Below are 23075 nucleotides of genomic sequence, written 5' to 3' on the forward strand. Positions count from 1 at the left end.
AGAGTCCAAAGATGGAATATGTAGTTTCGAAATACAAGTGAACCACCCCAAAACGGTTCTGTAATTTGAGTCAGTGAATCCAAATTCTCTCTCTAAATGTTGTATGTAGAATTGAGCCTGAAACACCCCTCTTTCTTTCAATTCAAATTCCTTTGTTACCAACAATGTGAATACTCCACATATATTTTAAAACTGCTGTGTACCCAGGAATGCTGTTCTCCTGATAGCCAATCGTCAAGAGGTGAAGGGACATAACATGAAGTCTTGTCTATCTTCTGGAGAAGTTGTGGCTCTGCAATGAACTGCCTTGAAGACTGCCTGACTCCTGAGAGAGGGAAGTTGTCTGCCTGATACTGCAGGTGCCAACACTTTTGGGAGGAGTGAGGTCCAGCACATTCAGGAAGAGGCAAACTACTCAAGAGCATTCTAGTGAGGACCATAGTGCCCCTGAATCTTTCATCTACGTTCCTTGTGAGAACGGTTGTTCTGTGCTCCTTGACAGTCCAGTTAGTGTCACTTCTACAGGATTACCATAATCCCGGTGAAGCCTGCAACTTAAATATTGATGTAGAGCCAGATCAGAGCTGCAACTGCCTGATTGCCATATGCCTTCGCTTAGGCTGCAACTGAGGGTTTTCCTTCGGCCTACCCAGAGCTGCACCTTACTTAAGTCCTTCCGGGATCACATTTCAAGACATTTCTTTTGCAGTCTGTTCCTGTTTATATAGGGCTCCATCTGAAGAAGAACGCTCCAGCTAGGCATATGCCTGCTCCTGCATCACAGTTTCCCTAACAGGGATTGGGTGGGTGCAGTGCCCGAAATGGTCTGCGTCTGGCTCCAGTAGGGCCGATACCTTTAGAGATGCCACCAGAAAGACTCAAAAGCAGTGGCTCTTCTGAGGAATGGTAAGACAAAGCCTGGGAGCCTTTGAACTATGAGCACACACAAACTGCACCCATGCCCGAATCATGCTACTCCTAACTCAACAGAGTGGATGGGAACATTGAACCAGGGGATCACTGAGGAGAAGCAATTAGGGATCTAGAGTAGAGTTTTCATGGTATTGCACTCAGCGTCATTATCTTATATGCACATTAAAATGTATAGCATTTAGCACAACTGTGTGATTAACTTTCTTTCTTGAAAATAAAAGCACTGAGCTGGACAGGAAGGGCCAGATTTACTATTATTTGATGCAGCAAAACAAGTAGCTCCTCTGCTCCAAATGGGGAGACCAGGAATGAGTCATATCTACCAGGATATGGTGCACTTTTGTCCTCTCGCTCTGCTAGTGCTCCAGCACAGGCACCCTTGGGATTTGGTGCATGGGTGCATGTGTTGCCGGCAGGATTGCTTTCATGGTGGAAGGGACACATTCCTGCACAAAAACAACCATTAGAAAGAGGAAAAAACAAGGAGAAATGAACACATTTCTCCTTAGTGCACCTCAGTCAGGGAGCCGTATGATTTTAATGCATTCCCATGTTTAACAGTCTTGGTAAATCTCTGAATGTGCCAAAAAGCGTAGCAACATCCATGCTCCAAGTAATGCCTCCCTGCCTTTGCGCTGCCTTTCCTTACCCCGGAATTACCAAGCCATGCAGGGTCAATCAAGGTGGTATGGTGTAGTGCACAGCCCAGTTAAAGGCTGTGTTGGCGGGCAGTGGGCAGTTGGTGGGCAGTGCCCAAGTCAGTGAAGTTCTTTGTGAGTTGGTAGTGTATGGATCATTGGCGGGCTGTGTAGCGGGTAGTACGCAGTAGGGTGCCTATGTGCTTGGGAATTACACAGTTCAGTGGGTATCTGTGCTGGTGACAGTGCACAGTCAGTGGAGGAGGTTGATGGACAGTGCACAGCCCAGTGGAGGATCTGTGTACCTGGGCTTTGCATAGCTCAGTGGGGGTCTGTGTTAGTGTGCAGTACACAGCTCAGTCGGGGAGGTGGGTGGACAGAGGAAAGTCTAGTGAGCGGCTATTTTTAATGGGAACAGAGAACAAAGACAGTGGAAAAAAAGGAATCAAGAGTGTGCAGCTGCAAATAACACCCTTTTCTTGCTTAGCTTTAGCTTAGCACAACCATGCCCCAATACATGGCACCATTCCTATTTTTGGTTGTAAGAATGCCTTGGTTCCCCCTCTCAGAACGCCACCCATCCTGCGCACTCTTCATGATGAACCTCATTGAAAGTTTCCAAGAATCTAACCCTCATTTCTTTGATGCTGACAGAATAGGGTGATATTGGAGAAGCAGAAAATTAAGAATGAGATTGAAGAGCTGAGCCAGTTCATGAGAGAGAAGGAGCAGGCAATGTATGAGAGGCTGGAGGGGATGGAGAAGACACTGAACATGGTAGAAAATGCAAATATCTGCAAACTGTCCAATCAAATCACCACTCTTGAAGCCCTGATAACAGATCTAGAGAAGAAATGCAAGGAACCCGCATTGGACCTATTGAAGGTGAGACACTGCTTGGTAATTCACGACAGTACAGAAGTGCTTCATTCATACAGTGTGTGATGTGTAGAATGTAAGTGGAGAACATGCTTGATCAACAGAGAGGGTTAATTTACAATAACTTCCTGTACTATGACAACCTAAACATACAGAAAAGTTCAACTAACAGCAATCCTTCTTATCTGACAGTCCAACACAATGTACATGCAGGTGCAGTATACAGCAACCTCCTTTTGTACTGAAAGCCTGACACAGTATAAAGATTATGGTGGTCTGGGTCATGTGACTCCAATAAGAATTTCATTCTGTTCTGTAACATGTGACCTCTTTAAGAATATCACAGACTGTGTCATGTGACTCCATTCAGAAGTCACGGGTGACCTGTCCCCACTATATCAAAGAAGGATATAGATGGGGATCTATATGTTGGATCTTAATGCCCTCACACACCCTTTCAGGTGTCATGCTTCATCATTTGGGCTGCTCCTCATTAGGTCAACGGTGCAATACCCAACGGGCTCCCTAAAATAGGGGCACTTTGTCGGAGATCTTCTATCCAACTGCCGTTTGGTGAAGTGCGGATGTGGGGCCAGAACTGTGTAGATGTGATGGAGTGATGAAAATAGGATTGGGAGTACCTGGAAGGACAAACTTTATTCTGGAGGTCTCCTACCATAACTAAAAACAGTGTACAAGGCACTCGCCCGAGGATAATGGCTCGTGTTGTCCTTGTTAGAGTGTGTTGGTCATGGTGTTTCTCGCTTTCCTGTTCATTAAACTAGCGATTCTTCCGGATCTTAGTAAATGTTATCTTCATCTAATGCAACCGGTGTGAAGGGTCGCACACATAGGAAGTATCAATTAGACTAAAGTACCTTATTACAACCTGGAACTACCAAATTCAGATGGTCACAGGCTTCACCAGTGCCCGGTGGATTCACGCCCAAGGCATTGCTGCTGTGTGTGAAGAAGGTTAGTGCACTGTGCGTGTGCCCATTGACCTGCTGGACCCGGTGGATTGGGTAGGTCAATGGGTACACGCACAGCGCGCTAACCTTCTTCCGGTCAGTCAGCCAGCCCCTCATTTTGTGGCAGGAGCGAGGAGAGCGCCGCTCCGTTACCTCTGCTCCCTTACCCCTGCCCCCGCAGCAACTGACAGCCAGCAAGGAGAGGGAGAGAGTGGAGGGAAGCGGGGGAGAGGTGAGCCACGGCCGCTGCAGCTGCAGAAGGAAAGCCGCCTGTCAGTTGCTGGGAGCAAACAGCTGACTCCTGGCTCTCGGCTCTCTGCCTGCCACCTTGGACAGTGGGGGCCGTGTACAGCGGGGGAGTTCCTCGCTCAGCCTCTACACGATCGACCGCCGAGGAGTCAAGGGTCGCTCCGAGTGCTGTGGGGTGCCGCAGTGCGTGCAGTGCACACGTGCTGTTATAAACCGTATTCCTGCAGCCCGTATTACTGCTGCCTAAAGCTCATCGCCGTGTGGACCCCCTGGCGGACACCCATGAGAGGAGGAGCTGGGTCCGTGGCCGTTCCTGAGCATGGCGTGTGCAGCTGTTGCAGGAGTAGTGCCCAGAGGAGGAGGTAGGAGGCAGAGGCAGCTAGAAAGGTGGAGGGGAAAGGAGTCGACAAAGGCACTGAGCGAGGACTCTACAGTGGCCCAGGAAGCACTGATTGTTTCCAGCCTTGGAACACATCGGGTGAGCAGAGGCGTGCAGAGGGGGCAGGAGGGAGTCAAAGCCTACTAAATCTCCCAAAGCCCGTTAGACTGAGCTCTCCATCGAGCACCCCCAGAACCCCCAAGCCCTGGGACCTGAGTCAGAGCACTCTTACAGTGGGAAGCGCAGTGGATGAAGCCGCGAGGAGCAAGGTGCACCCCAGACTTATTGATAAGCTGATCATATCCACAGAAGAATGATAAAAAAAAGAGAAAGAAAAAACACTCAGCACCAAGAAAATGGCCATGCAAAGCTATTTTTTAGTCTAAAGTATCACACAGAATTTTAAGGAGTGCAAGGATTGCAGTACACAACAAAAAATCCTTTTTAAAGTCGCCTCTGGGTGGCCTCATAACCCAATTCTTATATAAACCTCCGCCCAATACAGAGAACAATTCTGCCCTGTTAGATCAACCAAGAGCCAAGACCAGCAACGGGTTGGATCAAAGTTCAGGGAGCCAGTTCTAACACAAGCTCCCTGCTACACAAGTACAATGTGCAAACATAGGAAGCACAAGCATCGAAAGACGACGTTCTCAATATTGTTCAGGGTTGGGCTGCCCATTTGGAAAGAAACACAGACATGCAAGTGACCCAGTAGGTGACAGCACTACATTAACTCGCAGAAACCCAGAGCAAGTAGTGACAGCCCAAATACACTGTCAGGAACAATCTAATCTTCTCTCTCTCCCGTGCAACACCGTTGCTTGTATTCACGGGATCCAGTCCAACAAAAACAGGTGTGTCAGAGCAGCTGCAAAACTCAGGTTACCTATCACCTACATTCCTCCTAAACTTGGAATCTAAGATACAAAGCACACTGGAGCTGACCCCAAATCTCTTCAGAATCTCCAACGACATCTGGCGCACTCCTTCCCCTACACCAAGTTCTCAAAGTCAGAAACTTTACGAGAGTAGTGCCATTTACGATCCCGGAGCATCCCCACCTGGGGAAACAGTTCAAAACATGGCCAGGTCACTCCGCAGGCAATCGAAGAAAATGGAGTTACAAATCGATCTTTTATCCACCATTGCGAACGACTAGTGGAGCTGAACAACAAGGTGGACTTCTTAGAGAACAAGCTTAGAAAGATCCAGAATAACCACATTGGCACCTGTTGCGTGCGCAGCTCTCATGGACACATGGGCAACATTGCCAGAAATCCTTAAAGGTTTGGTAGATTCATTAAAAATTCAAACAGGAAGCATGATGGGCCCAAGGAAAAAGAGCAGTTCCTTACCTGCTTTAATCCCAGAAAGACCTCTAGGCAACGCCGCTGGAGGCAACACGGGTAACCCAACAACAAAACCCGAGATACAAGAACCTTTAGTATCTACCAAACCTTTCAGTAGCCCATCCAGCTGTGGAGCTGTACAGGGAGGCAAATGAAGGGTAACAACTCTAATCAGAAAAGGAAGGAGGAACCTCTTTCAAGGAGGGCTAGGAAAAAATGAAAGAAACAGGAAAAAAAAGCCAAGGCATCAAAAAAATGTGCTCTCCTATTACCAACTCACACTCAAAACTCAAAAATCAGTACAGATAAAAGACGCCTCTTCCCGATTTTCCCCAAAAATCATGTTTCAAATAATTCAACACTCGTAGCACCAGCCGCTTCGGGCATCACAAAAGAGAGGGATAGCCCCGCACAGTCAGTCTCCCACATGGAGATCAGTCATAGTCCAACAGGCCCGGCAACAGCAGCACAACCATATTATGTACTAAACATCAAGAGGCAGAGCAAAGAAAACCAGCAGGTTAATTTAAGGATCAAGGATCCAATATCAGGGTCAACATACTTCAGGAACAAATAGATCCCGGGCTGCCAGAAAAATTGATATCAAGCTGCTCAGCAATTTCAAAGCCCGATCCAGCAATTAGAACCATGCCAACGGAATCCTGGCTCTAGCCACAACAGAAGCATTCTGGAAGGAGACCAAAATATCCAGCATAAAGCAAACCAAGTTAGTAAAGCAACGCATGAGGTGATTCTCACCCCCAGATATTTCATCAAAGGTCAACACAACATTTTAAACAGGGGCAATTTACTCAGACTTTTTAAGGATATACCGTCTCTCACGGAAATAAAGTCAAACAGCCTAGTCTGGGTTAAGTTCCTGAGCCTTTCCAGTGACTCTCATGGTGAATCAACGTCGATAGGGTTGAGTCGCCATGCCCAGGTGGGTCTCACTTCAGAAGAAATAGCAAAAATGGCTGATTGGGGCATTGACATGGTTCCATGTTTAAATATCGATAACAAAATATAGATGTAAAAATATCGACTACAAAAATATCGAATCACTATACTTAAACAGGTAATTTTACAACTGGGTAACCCGTAGAACGCCGTATCCCACGGGAAACAAATGAATCCGCCACTCCAGCCACTAAGTTTTTACGTGAGACAACACTCAATTTATTCTTAAGTCCAATGCAGCATATTCACAGCACAAAAACCAACGCGTTTCGTTAGCTAACCTCAAAATGTGTTATCTGCCAAACAGCCAGACTGACTGTATGAGGAGGGAAAACTCTGCACAACTTTTTCCTGTTACCTGGATGGGTGGGAGGTTAGGCCTGTTAGCCTCCTGTCTGGGTGAGGGGACATCACTCAGGGAAGCCAAGACCTCTTGCCCTGCAGCCTGAAGCACCAGAGCCTTCCGGCTTCCCAAAACGAGTGTGCCCTGTGAAAAGGGGAGAAGGTTCGCGGGAGCGAGGTCCAGTAGGGAGCTCTACTGAGAAGACTCCCAAGGTGAAGTGTGAGGATATGATTGTGTACTGATCAGCGTTTTGCCCATAGTGGAGAATTGGTAACCCTTGTATACCAATAGTGTTGCCCAGTACTGAGCCATGCATGGAGGCCTGTGAGAGGAGCGCCAAGCCCATACTGCCTTGTTGTGATGACCCTGTATGCCAGGAGGGGCTGCCATGGGCAAGGTGGTTGCAGAGGAGATACAAGTGCATTTTCCAAGGTTCTGGTTATACCCAGTTCTAGTCTTGCCGCTTGCATTGGAAAACTTTGTCTAACAGAAACAAGAGACTTAAAGATCTTATCCTGTGCGTTATCCAAAATCCTTGTTTATCTACAGGAGAACATTCAATTGCATACAAGAGTGTGAGAAGTATATTGGCATTGTATACTTTAAGTATTGACACTAGTGGTTTCTCTAATATTTCCTCACTAATTTCTGGTAATGTATCAGTTTTAGCAGCCTATGCGATCTGATTGCAGAAATTTTAAGACTATAATACATTACACGTTTAGAAAATCACAGTCTGTATTGTCACCTGTTCTCATTCAGAATGTAAAATCCTTGCTGACTTGTGGGCAAATTAGGGATATTGCAAACTGTGCTGAGTCATGTGATCCTAATCGGAATGCCACAGACTGTGTGTGATGAGGTGTGAGATCGAAATCCTAGTGTCTCCTGGGTGAGATACTTGCATGTGTTTAACTTAACTTGAATATCCCAACTTATATTAAACCTAAACTGCTGCCAGAATGTAAAATGTATTACGCAAACTGATGCCCTTCTGCCTTTCTTCTGTTTTGCAGGATGTTAGAAGCACCCTGGACAGGTATGTTTGGTGTATTGTCCTCCTCTCAGTCTGTAAGGAGCTGGTCTGGCTGCTGAGTGGAAATCAGTACTGAACTTAAACAAATTTACTGTGCTGCCAAAGGAATACTACCTTATACAATAAGTATATGTAGGTAGCTACGTAGGTACTCCCCTGTCTTTCAAAAGCACCAAACAGTGTTAAGTCCCCCCACCTTCAAGTTGTTCCCAAAACATCCACTGTCTTTACACACTCTTTTTCGTTCTAAGAAACATTAGTTGAGTTCACAAAAAAACAACTATGAGACTCCTCAAACTCCTAGTTGTTAGATTTGAGGTTCCCTAGTTGGCAGAGGTAGGTACCTTTGACCAAATAGGGCCCCTTGAGTGCAGTCAGGGTAAGGGGGTACACTCCTAAAATAACCCCTGCTCACCCCCCTTGGAAGCTTGGCATGAGCAGACAGGCTTATCTCAGAGGCGGTGTGTAAAGCACTTGTGACCACATACAGTAACCCAGTGACAACACTACAGATGGACACCACACAAGTTGTAGTGTAAAAATACGTATTTTTATATAAACTTAACACAAGACCACAAACAACAAAAATCCACAATACTGTACTTTAAAAATGGTAGTATTAGCTCAGTTCTCTTAAGATGTACAATGCGACACTTAGAGGTCAATGTACCTTTGGATGCGTAATGCTAAACAACAAAAGTGTTGCAGGGAAGGTGATGCGTTGGTTCCTTACACGCAAGAACAGTGATGTGTTGGGAATCCATTGATACGTAGGGGATGTGTCGGTTCTTCTCAGCACGGGGAGGTGATGCGGGGGGATTCTTACTGCTCTTCCGTGGTTATGCGACCAGCTGTGCCGTGATGCGATGAAGATCCGGTGCAACAAACAAAAATGGTGTCTTCTCCTTGATGCAACACGATGTTTGCACGCTCGAAGGCCATGCGGTGACTCAACGATTCTTCTGAGCCGCGACAGGCCCGGCGTCATGCTTCCCGGTGATGTGGTGGCATCTGGTGCGACGTTGGTCCTCTTCTCCGGCGATGCGAGGCGGTTCGGCAATGATGCGACAGCTGCAGCGGCGACACGCTTCTCTGATAATGCGGCTGTGTTTGGTGCGACGTCGATCCTCTACACCGGCGAGGCACCTTTGCGTTGTGAAGTGACAGCAGCAGTTTGGCAACACAATTCTTCGTGAATCGCACTTCCAGCTCCTTGTGACACGCAGTCCCTTAGAAAAGCCCAACACAACTGCAGGCACTTCCAAATAACACTTGGGGAGCTGGTGGGTGAAGTCTGTTGTCCCTGAGACTTCAGCCGGAGACAAGCTCTATCTCAAGCCTTTGGAGATACTTCACAAGTTGAATGAAAGTAGCACAAAGTATTTTCTCCTTTCTTTGGCAGTCAGGCAACAACTGCAGGCCAATCCCTCACACTTAGGGATATTCTCTCCTCAGTCTCTCTGGATCCTCTCCTCAGCAAAGTTTTCTTCTTGTTTCTCAAAAGTGATCTAAAGTTCTTGGGTCTGGGTCTTCTCTTTTATCCTCATTTTCTCTTTGTTCTCTAAAGGCAGAGAGGACTTTGCCTAGTCCAAACCAGTTCTGGTCAGTCCTGGAGCACTTTGTGACAAGACTCCTTCTTTCCTTTCACGGTGCAGGCCAGGGACATCAGACGCACCACAGGAGGTGGAGCCAGCATTGTGGAGGGAAGGCACAACCCTATTCAGGTCCCAGGTGCAACTCCTCCCTCCCATCTGCATGCAGATCTCTCTTATCAGCCCTGTGCTGTCTCACCCTGTCTCCTGGAATCCCCAGTCCCTGTCACTCAAACTCCAGACAAGGAATTCACAAACTAGCAGAGTCAGGCTTGGATGGTTAGACAACAAAATACCTACTTTTTAAAAGTGGTATTTTCAAACAAAGAATGTTAAAACCAACTTCACTAAAAGATGTAGTTCAAGCATACTAAACTCAAATTTCTACCTAGTTCCCTGAGTCAGTTACGATTATAAGCTGTAATAATCAAACTGCCCATTCTAGCCTATGGGGAACAGGTAGCCATACAATAGTGAAAAACGAAAATGGCTGTATTTCACTATTAGGACATGCCACACACATCAGGGCTTCTCCTACCTTTTACCCACAATGCACCCTGCCCTTGGGCTTACCATAGGGGTGACTAATATGTAGAAAAGGGAAGGTTTAGGGACGGGCAAGTAGGTGCCCTTGCCCAGTCAACATGGCAGTACCAGACTGCACAAAGGTTCTGCAATGGCAGACCTGAGACACACTTTTACAAGCTGCTCCTGCGGGTGGCACAATTAGTGCTGCAAGCCCACTAGCAGCATTTGGTTTACAAGCGCTGGGCACACTAGGGTCTGACAAGTAAACCAAACCAACCAATCGTGAAATCACTTATCCATACATCAATTTACAATAGGGAGAGCATATGCACTTTAGCACTGATCAGCAGTGGTAAAGTGCCCAGAGTCATAAAACAGACAACAACAGGTCAGACAAAATACAGGAGAAAGGCAAAAAGCTCAGGGATGACCCTGCAAAAATGGACAAGTCCAACACTAGACTTATGGAAATAACCCATGAACCCAGGGAACCTCTCACGCGTCCTCAAGAAGCACCTTTGTCCACAGAAACTATCTCAAGTTTTCCACAACCCCAGAGTACTTAAAACCTCTTTCAGTACTTTTGATGCCCCTGCCAATCCTCAGATGTCCCTCCAGTACTTGAAATTTCATTGGAGTTGTTTAAAAAACACACCCCCTTCTAAACCTGTCTCATCCTTCAGTGAGGAGCCTGTGTAGGGCCTATAGGGCTACAACTCCTGATGTATTCTCTAGTTTAAGTGGCATACGTAAGGTTTTGCTTGTGCCTGTCTGACCGTGAGTGGCCCAGTAAACACAGTTAAATTAGTGATAAAAATTAAAGTGGGCACACGTTTCTAAGGATTTCTGGGGAATTAGCAACTGTATGAAAGGAACTAATTCTGAGATCATGACGGGTATAGTATAAAGACTTGTACTTCAGTTGTTCAAACTGAGGCAAAGGTCTAAAGCTGTTTATATACAATATTATAATACAGTTGGTGTCCAGGCCTAATGATTCACATTCAGAGGTTAAATCATCATGTTACATTATACACAGATTCTTTATGTTCAGGAGGCAGTGACAAAACGTTTCACCCACTTGGGATTAACACTAAGGCTTTCCGAAAGGAAAGGTTTTAGAGCAGTCATTAAAATTTAAAACACACCTCTACTTTTATGGTGATATGTTCACCAGCACTTGTATTGCATCTCACATCAAATTATCAATTTCAACAACAGTGAGGCTATCAAAATAACAAAACAGTTAACAAAAATGAGGAGTGTATGGAGTGCAGGACTTGCTGAAAAATGAGGCCCCAAAAATGGGCATGGATCACATCAGTAACGTTCAGTCTCAAAAAGATGCACATGAAGGAATGACACAATAGCAGTTCAATTAAATGTCCTGCATACACTAGAACAATAAGCACAGAACTGGGCTATTACATGTGTCTGATTCACAATGTCATGCATTGTTAAAAATACAAGTATTAATAAATCCAATGGTCGTTGTATAAAAAGTACATTCTGGTACAGCAGGTCAATAGTTTCTCTTCTGTTCCACTCATTGTTAAATTGAGGTCCTTAAATGTGGATCTTAATTATGTTATGTTATGTTATCAGACGTTTTATTGAGCGCTCAGCTACTCAAGCAGAGTGTCCCGGCGCTATCAAACCATACACAGCATAACCCCAGCATTGAAAGAGGAATTACTGACAAAACAACCACGTCTTGAGCTCTTTCCTAAAGGACACTAAATTCTCACTCTTTCTTAAAGATAGTGGCAGGACGATCCAGGCCCGTGGTGCAAGATATTTAAAAGACCGACCCCCAATCCGGGCACACCTAATTACCGGGATCGTGGCCAGTGACAGTGATGCCGAACGTAAGGCTCTGGACGGGTGGGAAAGCCAATTCTCTTCCTCAAATAGGGTGCACCGGTGCCATGGAGAGCCTTAAACGCGATGGTAAGAGCCTTAAACTTGATGCGTTTCCGGATTGGCAACCAGTGAAGAGACTTCAGCAGTCCTGCGACCTGAGAGCTGCGGCCAAGGCCAAAGATTGCCCATGCACCCGAGTTCTGCACAACCTGCAAGCGTGATAGAAGGTACTCAGGCAGGCCAAGGTAGAGTACATTAGCGTAGTCCAACCCCGATCCAACCAAAGCTTGCACCGTGATTTTTCTGTGGACATTAGAGAGGAAAGGGAGGAATTTCCTTAGGATTTTTAGTATCCCAAAACACTGTCCAATCAGACCCAGAATCTGAGGTTTAAGCGAGAGACAATTGTCCATCTTAACTCCCAGATTCTTAGCTGCCATGGTATCAGCAGTAGGTGGATACATACCTGCTGGCCACCAGGACTTCCAATCGGGGTCCGGAGGACAACCAAAGAAAAGGACCTCAGATTTGTCTGAGTTGCATTTCAGCTGGATAAGTTGGAACCAGTCAAAAACCGCACCCAGACAGCGCTTAATGCTATCACCATCAAAGTCCGAGTTCCCCCTGCAGGTGTAGAGAAGCTGGGTGGCATCGGCATAAGAGACAATCTGGGTGCCAAATGACTCTGCCAGTGCCTTGAGAGGGGGCATATAGATGTTAAACAGAGTGGGACTCAGAATCGACCCCTGGGGGACTCCCACCTCCAAAGGCGGCACTGCAGCAGAGTACGGAGGAGCCCAGACTGTCTGTTGTCGGTTGGATAGAAAAGACTCAAACCATCTGAACACCGTTCCGCGGATACCAATCTCCGAGAGTCTTGCCAGGAGGCGATCATGGGGAACGGTGTCAAACGCCACCGACAGATCTAACAGCACCAGCAGTGCTTTTCCTCCATTGTCCTGGACTTCCTTGATGGCCTCTGACACCTCCAACAGTGCTGTTTCAGGGCTCAAATTCGTCCGGAAACCGGACTGGGTGTAATGCAGAATCCCATGTGACTCTACAAAGTCCGAAATGACGGACTGCACATGCTTTTCTGCCACCTTTGCAAAGACTGGGAGCAACGAGATAGGCCGATAATTGGTGTGGCTACTAGGGACCAGAGACAGCTTTTTTAAGAGAGGGAGAACCATCGCCTGTTTCCATGCTTGCGGCACTACCCCCGTTTCTAAAGAACAATTTAAAATCGGATTGATAATGGGGTTGACGACATAAGCCATTTTGGCTAGAAACTTAGCGGGACAGGGGTCCAGCGGGGAACCAGATCTCATTTTAGATAGAATTACCAGAGAAGTTTGAGGCTCAATGGGGGGAAAATTCGACAGATTGGACTGTCCTGCGGCCGACACAGAAGAGAGTAGCACTGGGTTAAACACTCCCCCTGTCACTGTAGAAGGAAAAGTTGCCTGGATGCTTTTGATCTTATTAGCAAAAAAGCTTGCCAGTTGGGTTACCCAGGGTTCCGAAAAGGAACACTTAGGAGTGATAGAGGTCGGCGATGTGAATTCCTTCACCACCAAAAAGATTTCTTTACTGGTATTAGTGGCCTCCTCAATCCTCCTGGCAAAATAAGCTTTCTTTTCCAAGTAAATTTCCTTGTGATAGGCCTTAGTGCAACGCCTATAGGCCTCCTTCAGTGATTCCAGCTACTTTGATCACCATGCTCTTTTGTCCTTCTTACAAAGCCTACGACTGGTATTAAGCGCTGGCGTAAACCATGGTGCTGAGACACGAGAAGAGTTCTTAAGGCAACGCGTGAGCCAAGTTTGGAAGAGGACAAGATCCTCCTCTATTTTGCCCGACAGCGAGCAGGGGTGATTCGACAGATACTGTTCAATAATGTCCGGTGACACTCTATGGAAGGCGCGGGGTGTCTGAGGCTGACGCCCATTATCTCTGATGGTAGAGCTAGTTTTATACTGAATATCGAAGGTCACCAGCATATGGTCAGACCACAGCACTGGTTGAGTGGGGGCAACTACAATATGCGTAGTAGAAAAGATTTGGTCTAGCGTATGCCCCTTGTTGTGGGTGGAGGACACCAGATAGGGCAGTAAGTCCAGGGATTTGGTGGAGTCTAAAAACTTCATGGTGTCTGCAGCGTCTGCTACATCAAAGTGGATGTTAAAATCGCCTAGGAGTACGCAGTGTTTAAACTGCACACTCAATGCTGAAATCACTGAGTAAAGTCCCTCATGAAAGGACCCTATGGAACCCAGGGGTCTGTAGACCAGCAATCCCGCACAGGATTGGGAGGGTGAAAGTGTCAGACAGAATCCCAGCGCTTCAGCCCCGTGGATGTCCTTCGTTGGTATAACGGAACATTCAAAGCATCTGTCTATCACCAGTGCCACTCCCCTGCCTTTGCCCATGCCCCGGTCTTTCCTCAGCATAAAATAGTTGGGGGGCAGGGCGTTGGCAACATGTCGAGCCATGCCATGTTTCTGTCAGGAAAATGCAAGCAGGTTTGGAATCAATTCCTCTGAATACTTTTTCAATGTGTGCCTACTTTTAGTTCTACTCATTGTTTAGTAATATTTCTATTGTTCTCTAAGGGCTCCTCAATTCTTCATAAACCCTACTCTCCTTAGATTTGCTTTTGGTGGTAAGGAACGTTTCTTCATCCATCAATAACTTCCCTTCAGCCCACAGCATCCTCAGGGGTTGGCATCATACCAATCATCGATTATTTGAACGTGTTCCAGAGAGGGAGAGATGGAGAGAGTGAAATACTCAAAATGATAGAGGAGGTGAAAAGAGAAAGAGGTGGAAGAAGAGACAAAGGTGGTTGAACAGTAAGGGGACAAGAAGAGGGACAAATGTAGAGGGAGGGAGAGAAAAGGCCTGTGAAGGAGACACAGGCAAGAATCAGAGAAGGTTGTATCTGCTTTCGGTAGCACCACTTCACTTTTGGAGCTGCCCTGATGTGACTATCCAGTGCACACCATTTTGAATAAATCTGAAAGAAGTGTGGGTCCTAACAGAGGGAATAATCCTCCAATGCTTTGCAGAACACATCTGGGAACAGTTCAGAACAAGAAATAGAAGAAAAGATGAGGATCCATCTTAGGGAGATGTTAGAAGCAGCTATTTATAAGTAGCCAAAAAAAAGGTTGAAGCCTTGAAATCCACAAGCAGAAACTGCAGCAGAGTCTGAAGTGCAGGAGGTCATAGACTCAAAAGTGCAGTAACCCAGAGCCTCCAAGAGGCAGGCGCTCAGACATTCCAAGGTGCAGGACCCCTGAATACCAAAGGTGCAGGACTTCAGTTTCTCTATGGTGCAGGCCTTCAGATATTCCTAGATGCAGGAGCTCAGAGCCTGTAATGTGAAGGACCTCAGACTCTCCAAGGTGCAGGACCTCAGAGTCTCCATGGTGCAGGATGTCAGAGATTCCAGGGTGAAGGACGTTAAACATTCCAAGATGCAGGAGTCATGAGACTCCAAGGTGCAGAACCTCAGACATTCCAAGATGCAGGAGCCAAGAGACTCCAAGGTGCAGGACCTCATTGATTCCAAGGTGAAGGACTTCAGGGACTCCATGGTATAGGATGTCAGGGACTCCATGGTATAGGACCTCAGGGACTCCTAGGTGGGGTACCCCAGAATGGCCAAGATTTAAAGGTACAGGGATCCTAGAGACTCTTTATTGCAGGATTTAAATGAGTCCGATGTTACGCTGTTTAGAGATTTCAAGGTACGGGCCTTTAGTTATTCAAAAGTACAGGGATCCAGTGATTCCAAGATACAGGAATCCGGAGATTCCAAAATACTGGGGCCCAGAGTTTCCAAGGATCATGCTTCTGAGGTGTAGCACTTCAAGTATTCCAAGTTACAAGATTTATGGGATATGAAACTGCGGGCGTATAGAGATTCAAAGGTGCATGGATCTAGAGATCCCACCGGAGTGGATTTCGAGGATCCTACGGTGGAGGAGCTCAAGGATTCGAAGATCCGGGCATTCAGTAATTTCATTTTGAGAGCCTTTACAGAGAGGGGGCACTATGCAGTATTTCAAAGACACTTATACTCTTCACTACTGAGATGTTCATGTGCAGGACGTCTAGGAGGGAGAAAGAGAGAGAGAAAGCCAGAGGGAAATAAATACAGAATAAGAGAGAGTGAGAAAGAGAGATGTGCAAGATCATGGGACTGAGTAGAAGCTCAGGAGGCATACACAGAGAGTAAAAGAGAGAGTGAGAGAGATAGAGTGTGTGTGAATATTCACATCTGCCTTTGATATCTCAAGAAGTGTGAGAGAAAGAGACACAGAAATCAGTAGTGCTGATGAGAAAGAAAGTGTTTGTGTGTGTGTATACATGTGTGTGGTAAGACACAACAAGTGCTGTTGTGCAGGAGCTCCTGTGATTACAGCATTTTATTTCCAATAACAGGATATATGTGCTGTTCCTTTTCAGATCTTGTAGCCTGTGAGTGTTTTATAGCACTAAACTCATGTGTGTCTTTTTCCAGATGTGAGAAGATAAAGTTTCATGGTCCAGAGCAGGAGATAGAGAGAAAAGACAAAGAAACAAATATTGAAATTGTAAAAACTCGGAAACCTGAAATGGAGATGAGGAAATATGAAGGTAAGTGGACTTGAGCTTCATGCAATTGTATTTTGAGACCCACACTGATATCTTTGGTGGGGTTCCTCCGTGCACAACCGGGTGCAACTATTTCCAATTTCACCCTCACATTGATCTGTGAAAAGACCCCTTCTGAGTCCAGAACTTCTTGCTGTGGTGCAGAAAGGTAGTTAATGAAATTTGACTAACAGCTCAAAGGAGTTTCTTCAGGGCGGTGCTCAATCATGAACACATTTAAACTGAAGCGTGTCTGATCCTGGAGTCTGTATATGCTCCAGTACAGTCCTGCTGTCTACTGCATCTACTGTCCTGGTAAAGTTACTTGTTCCTTGGACCCTGTGTGTCTGATCCTGAACCCTGTGTGTCTGATCTTGGAGCCTGTATATGCTCCAGTACAGTCCTGCTGTCTACTGCATCTACTGTCCTGGTAAAGTTACTTGTTCCTTGGACCCTGTGTGTCTGATCCTGAACCCTGTGTGTCTGATCCTGGAGCCTGTGTGTCTGATCCTGGAGACTTTGTGTCTGATCCTGGAGCCTGTGTGTCTGATCCTGGACCCTGTGTGTCTGATCCTGGAGCCTGTGCGTCTGATCCTGGAGCCTGTGTGTCTGATCCTGGACCCTGTGTGTCTGATCCTGGAGCCTGTGTGTCTGATACTGGAGCCTGTGTGTCTGATCCTGGACCCTGTGCGTCTGATCCTGGACCCTGTGTGTCTGATCCTAGACCCTGTGTGTCTGATCCTGGAGCCTGTGTGTCTGATCCTCGAGCCTGTGTGTCTGATCCTGGAGCCTGTGAGTCTGATCCTGGAGCCTGTGTGTCTGATCCTGGACCCTGTGTGTCTGATCCTGGACCCTGTGTGTCTGATCCTGGACCCTGTGTGTCTGATCCTGGAGCCTGTGTGTCTGATCCTGGAGCGTGTGTGTCTGATCCTGGAGCCTGTGTGTCTGATCCCGGACCCTGTGTGTCTGATCCTGGATCCTGTGTGTCTGATCCTGGAGCCTGTGTGTCTGATCCTGGAGCCTGTGTGTCTGATCCTGGAGCCTGTGTGTCTGATTCCGGACCCTGTGTGTCTGATCCTGGAGGCTTTGTGTCTGATCCTGCCGCCTGTGTGTCTTATCCTGGACCCTGTGTGTCTGATCCTGGAGCCTGTGTGTCTGATCCTGGAGCATGTGTGTCTGATCCTGGAGCCTGTGTGCCTGATCCTGGAGCCTGTGTGTCTGATCCTGGACCCTGTGTGTCTGAACCTGGACCCTGTGTGTCTCATCCTGGACCCTGTGTGTCTGAACCTGGACCCTGTGTGTCTGATCCTGGACCCTGTGTGTCTGATCCTGGACCCTGTGTGTCTGATCCTGGAGCCTGTGTGTCTGATCCTGGACCCTGTGTGTCTGATCCTGGAGCCTGTGTGTCTGATCCTGGACCCTGTGTGTCTGATCCCGGAGCCTCTGTGTATGATCCTGGAGCCTGTTTGTCTGATCCTGGAGACTGTGTTTCTGATCCTGGATCATGTGTGTCTGATCCTGGAGCCTGTGTGTCTGATCCTGGACCCTGTGTGTCTGATCCTGGAGCCTGTGTGTCTGATCCTGGAGCCTGTGTGTCTGATCCTGGACCCTGTGTGTCTGATCCTGGAGCCTGTGTGTCTGATCCTGAACCCTGTGTGTCTGATCTTGGAGCCTGTATATGCTGCAGTACAGTTCTGCTGCCTACTGCATCTACTGTCCTGGTAAAGTTACTTGTTCCTTGGACCCTGTGTGTCTGATCCTGAACCCTGTGTGTCTGATCTTGGAGCCTGTATATGCTCCAGTACAGTCCTGCTGTCTACTGCATCTACTGTCCTGGTAAAGTTACTTGTTCCTTGGACCCTGTGTGTCTGATCCTGAACCCTGTGTGTCTGATCCTGGAGCCTGTGTGTCTGATCCTGGAGACTTTGTGTCTGATCCTGGAGCCTGTGTGTCTGATCCTGGACCCTGTGTGTCTGATCCTGGAGCCTGTGCGTCTGATCCTGGAGCCTGTGTGTCTGATCCTGGACCCTGTGTGTCTGATCCTGGAGCCTGTGTGTCTGATACTGGAGCCTGTGTGTCTGATCCTGGACCCTGTGCGTCTGATCCTGGACCCTGTGTGTCTGATCCTAGACCCTGTGTGTCTGATCCTGGAGCCTGTGTGTCTGATCCTCGAGCATGTGTGTCTGATCCTGGAGCCTGTGAGTCTGATCCTGGAGCCTGTGTGTCTGATCCTGGACCCTGTGTGTCTGATCCTGGAGCCTGTGTGTCTGATCCTGGAGCGTGTGTGTCTGATCCTGGAGCCTGTGTGTCTGATCCCGGACCCTGTGTGTCTGATCCTGGATCCTGTGTGTCTGATCCTGGAGCCTGTGTGTCTGATCCTGGAGCCTGTGTGTCTGATCCTGGAGCCTGTGTGTCTGATTCCGGACCCTGTGTGTCTGATCCTGGAGGCTTTGTGTCTGATCCTGCCGCCTGTGTGTCTTATCCTGGACCCTGTGTGTCTGATCCTGGAGCCTGTGTGTCTGATCCTGGAGCATGTGTGTCTGATCCTGGAGCCTGTGTGCCTGATCCTGGAGCCTGTGTGTCTGATCCTGGACCCTGTGTGTCTGAACCTGGACCCTGTGTGTCTCATCCTGGACCCTGTGTGTCTGAACCTGGACCCTGTGTGTCTGATCCTGGACCCTGTGTGTCTGATCCTGGACCCTGTGTGTCTGATCCTGGAGCCTGTGTGTCTGATCCTGGACCCTGTGTGTCTGATCCTGGAGCCTGTGTGTCTGATCCTGGACCCTGTGTGTCTGATCCCGGAGCCTCTGTGTATGATCCTGGAGCCTGTTTGTCTGATCCTGGAGACTGTGTTTCTGATCCTGGAGCCTGTGTGTCTGATCCTGGACCCTGTGTGTCTGATCCTGGAGCCTGTGTGTCTGATCCTGGAGCCTGTGTGTCTGATCCTGGACCCTGTGTGTCTGATCCTGGAGCCTGTGTGTCTGATCCTGAACCCTGTGTGTCTGATCTTGGAGCCTGTATATGCTGCAGTACAGTTCTGCTGCCTACTGCATCTACTGTCCTGGTAAAGTTGCTTGTTACTTGGACCCTGTGTGTCTGATCCTGGAGCCTGTGTGTCTGATCCTGGACCCTGTGTGTCTGATCCTGGAGTCTGTGTATCTGATCCTGGAGCCTGTGTGTCTGATCCTGGACCCTGTGTGTCTGATCCTGGAGCCTGTGTGTCTGATCCTGGACCCTGTGTGTCTGATCCTGGAGCCTGTGTGTCTGATCCTGGACCCTGTGTGTCTGATCCTGGAGCCTGTGTGTCTGACCCTGGACCCTGTGTGTCTGATCCTGGAGCCTGTGTGTCTGATCCTGGAGCTTGGGTGTCTGATCCTGGCGCCTGTATATGCTGCAGTACAGTCCTGCTGCCTACTGCATCTACTGTCCTGCTAAAGTTACTTGTTCCTTGGACCCTGTGTGTCTGATCCTGAAGCCTGTGTGTCTGATCCTGGAGCCTGTGTGTCTGATCCTGGACCCTGTGTGTCTGATCCTGGAGCCTGTGTGTCTGATCCTGGATCATGTGTGTCTGATCCTGGAGCCTGTGTGTCTGATCCTGGAGCCTGTGTGTCTGATCCTGGATCATGTGTGTCTGATCCTGGAGCCTGTGTGTCTGATCCTGGAGCCTGTGTGTCTGATCCTGGAGTCTGTGAGTCTGATCCTGGACCCTGTGTGTCTGATCCTGGAGCCTGTGTGTCTGATCCTTGAGCCTGTGTCTCTGATCCTGGAGCCTCTGTGTCTGATCCTGGAGCCTGTGTGTCTGATCCTGGAGCCTGTGTGTCTGATCCTGGAGCCTGTGTGTCTGATCCTGGACCCTGTGTGTCTGATCCTGGAGCCTGTGTGTCTGATCCTGGATCATGTGTGTCTGATCCTGGAGCCTGTGTGTCTGATCCTGGAGCCTGTGTGTCTGATCCTGGAGCCTGTGTGTCTGATCCTGGAGCCTGTGAGTCTGATCCTGGACCCTGTGTGTCTGATCCTGGACCCTGTGTGTCTGATCCCGGACCCTGTGTGTCTGATCCTGGAGCCTGTGTGTCTGATCCTGGAGCCTGTGTGTCTGATCCTGGAGCCTGTGTGTCTGATCATTGAGCCTGTGTCTCTGATCCTGGAGCCTCTGTGTCTGATCCTGGAGCCTGTGTGTCTGATCCTGGATCATGTGTGTCTGATCCCGGACCCTGTGTGTCTGATCCTGGAGCCTGTGTGTCTGATCCTGGAGCCTGTGTGTCTGATCCTGGAGCCTGTGTGTCTGATCATTGAGCCTGTGTATCTGATCCTGGAGCCTCTGTGTCTGATCCTGGAGCCTGTGTGTCTGATCCTGGAGCCTGTGTGTCTGATCCTGGACCCTGTGTGTCTGATCCTGGAGCCTGTGTGTCTGATCCTGGAGCCTGTGTGTCTGATCCTGGACCCTGTGTGTCTGATCCTGGACCCTGTGTGTCTGATCCTGGAGCCTGTGTCTCAGATCCTGGACCCTGTGTGTCTGATCCTGGAGCCTGTATATGCTGCTGTACAGTCTTGCTGTCTACTGCATCTACTCTCCTGGTAAAGTTACTTGTTCTTTCGACCCTGTGTATCTGATCCTGGAGCCTTTGTGTCTGATCCTGGAGCCTGTGTGTCTGATCCTGGAGCCTTTGTGTATGATCCTGGAGCCTGTGTGTCTGATCCTGGAGCCTGTGTGTCTGATCCTGGACCCTGTGTGTCTGATCCTGGACCCTGTGTGTCTGATCCTGGAGCCTGTGTGTCTGACCCTGGAGCCTTTGTGTATGATCCTGGAGCCTGTGTGTCTGATCCCGGACCCTGTGTGTCTGATCCTGGAGCCTGTGTGTCTGATCCTGGAGCCTGTGTGTCTGATCCTGGACCCTGTGTGTCTGATCCTGGACCCTGTGTGTCTGATCCTGGAGCCTGTGTCTCAGATCCTGGACCCTGTGTGTCTGATCCTGGAGCCTGTATATGCTGCTGTACAGTCTTGCTGTCTACTGCATCTACTCTCCTGGTAAAGTTACTTGTTCTTTCGACCCTGTGTATCTGATCCTGGAGCCTTTGTGTCTGATCCTGGAGCCTGTGTGTCTGATCCTGGAGCCTTTGTGTATGATCCTGGAGCCTGTGTGTCTGATCCTGGAGCCTGTGTGTCTGATCCTGGAGCCTGTGTGTCTGATCCTGGACCCTGTGTGTCTGATCCTGGAGCCTGTGTGTCTGACCCTGGAGCCTTTGTGTATGATCCTGGAGCCTGTGTGTCTGATCCCGGACCCTGTGTGTCTGATCCCGGACCCTGTGTGTCTGATCCTGGAGCCTGTGTGTCTGATCCTGGACCCTGTGTGTCTGATCCTGGAGCCTGTGTGTCTGACCCTGGAGCCTTTGTGTATGATCCTGGAGCCTGTGTGTCTGATCCCGGACCCTGTGTGTCTGATCCTGGAGCCTGTGTGTCTGATCCTGGAGCCTGTGTGTCTGATCCTGGACCCTGTGTGTCTGATCCTGGACCCTGTGTGTCTGATCCTGGAGCCTGTGTCTCAGATCCTGGACCCTGTGTGTCTGATCCTGGAGCCTGTATATGCTGCTGTACAGTCTTGCTGTCTACTGCATCTACTCTCCTGGTAAAGTTACTTGTTCTTTCGACCCTGTGTATCTGATCCTGGAGCCTTTGTGTCTGATCCTGGAGCCTGTGTGTCTGATCCTGGAGCCTTTGTGTATGATCCTGGAGCCTGTGTGTCTGATCCTGGAGCCTGTGTGTCTGATCCTGGAGCCTGTGTGTCTGATCCTGGACCCTGTGTGTCTGATCCTGGAGCCTGTGTGTCTGACCCTGGAGCCTTTGTGTATGATCCTGGAGCCTGTGTGTCTGATCCCGGACCCTGTGTGTCTGATCCCGGACCCTGTGTGTCTGATCCTGGAGCCTGTGTGTCTGATCCTGGACCCTGTGTGTCTGATCCTGGAGCCTGTGTGTCTGACCCTGGAGCCTTTATGTATGATCCTGGAGCCTGTGTGTCTGATCCCGGACCCTGTGTGTCTGATCCTGGAGCCTGTGTGTCTGATCCTGGAGCCTGTGTGTCTGATCCTGGACCCTTATTGTCTGATCCTGGAGCCTGTTCTGCCTAAGCTTCGAGAAGGCATCTGGGAGGTTGTTACTCAGCTTCTTGTAGGTTAGGGATATTGCCTTTGAGGCCAGAGGCCCGTCCAGCAAACGATCTTCCAGGGGCAACGCCTCCGGTATATCTTTAAAAGACGGGAAAGCCTATGGGCTGGACTGACCACTTTCTGGTTAGAGCTAGCCTGGAGATCCTTGAGCCTTTTCGGGTGGAGGAGGTGTATAGGGTTTTGAAAAGGCCCTCAAATTGAAGGACTTTCATGCCTTCCTAGGGACATTTTCCCTGGGGGACACAGTGGATCCGGTTGTGGCGTACACTACCTTCTGTGATTGGATTGCGAGGGGTCTGGACACTTTTATTCCGGTTGAATGGACTAAGGGGCATAGGTCCATTTCCAATCCATGGTACAGTGAGGCCTTGAGAGCACTGAGGAAGGAATGCAAGAGAGCTGAGCGGATATGGAGGAGGGACTATAAAGAGGGGGATAAAGCAACTTATTTGAATAAAATAAAGCTTTATCATAAAGCGATTTGTTCTGCACGCGCTACATTCTATGCAGAAGAAATAAAAATCAGCACTAACCCCACTTAATGTA

At 48.5% G+C, this 23075-nt stretch overlaps 1 protein-coding gene across 1 annotated transcript in view; it reads left to right on the forward strand.

Moving 5' to 3' along the window:
- The window catches only part of LOC147725245 (GTPase IMAP family member 8-like), a 350212-nt gene that overhangs the window by 77359 nt on the left and 249778 nt on the right, over nucleotides 1-23075 (forward strand). Inside the window, exons 4-6 of the mRNA XM_086967149.1 lie at nucleotides 2226-2456; nucleotides 7721-7743; nucleotides 16255-16370. Of these exons, the coding sequence (XP_086823275.1) occupies nucleotides 2226-2456; nucleotides 7721-7743; nucleotides 16255-16370 (370 nt within the window). The remainder of the gene's footprint in view (nucleotides 1-2225; nucleotides 2457-7720; nucleotides 7744-16254; nucleotides 16371-23075) is intronic.

The sequence above is a fragment of the Lissotriton vulgaris genome, chromosome 4_1, assembly GCF_964263255.1.
Source record: "Lissotriton vulgaris chromosome 4_1, aLisVul1.2, whole genome shotgun sequence".
Taxonomy (NCBI): Eukaryota; Metazoa; Chordata; class Amphibia; order Caudata; family Salamandridae; genus Lissotriton; species Lissotriton vulgaris.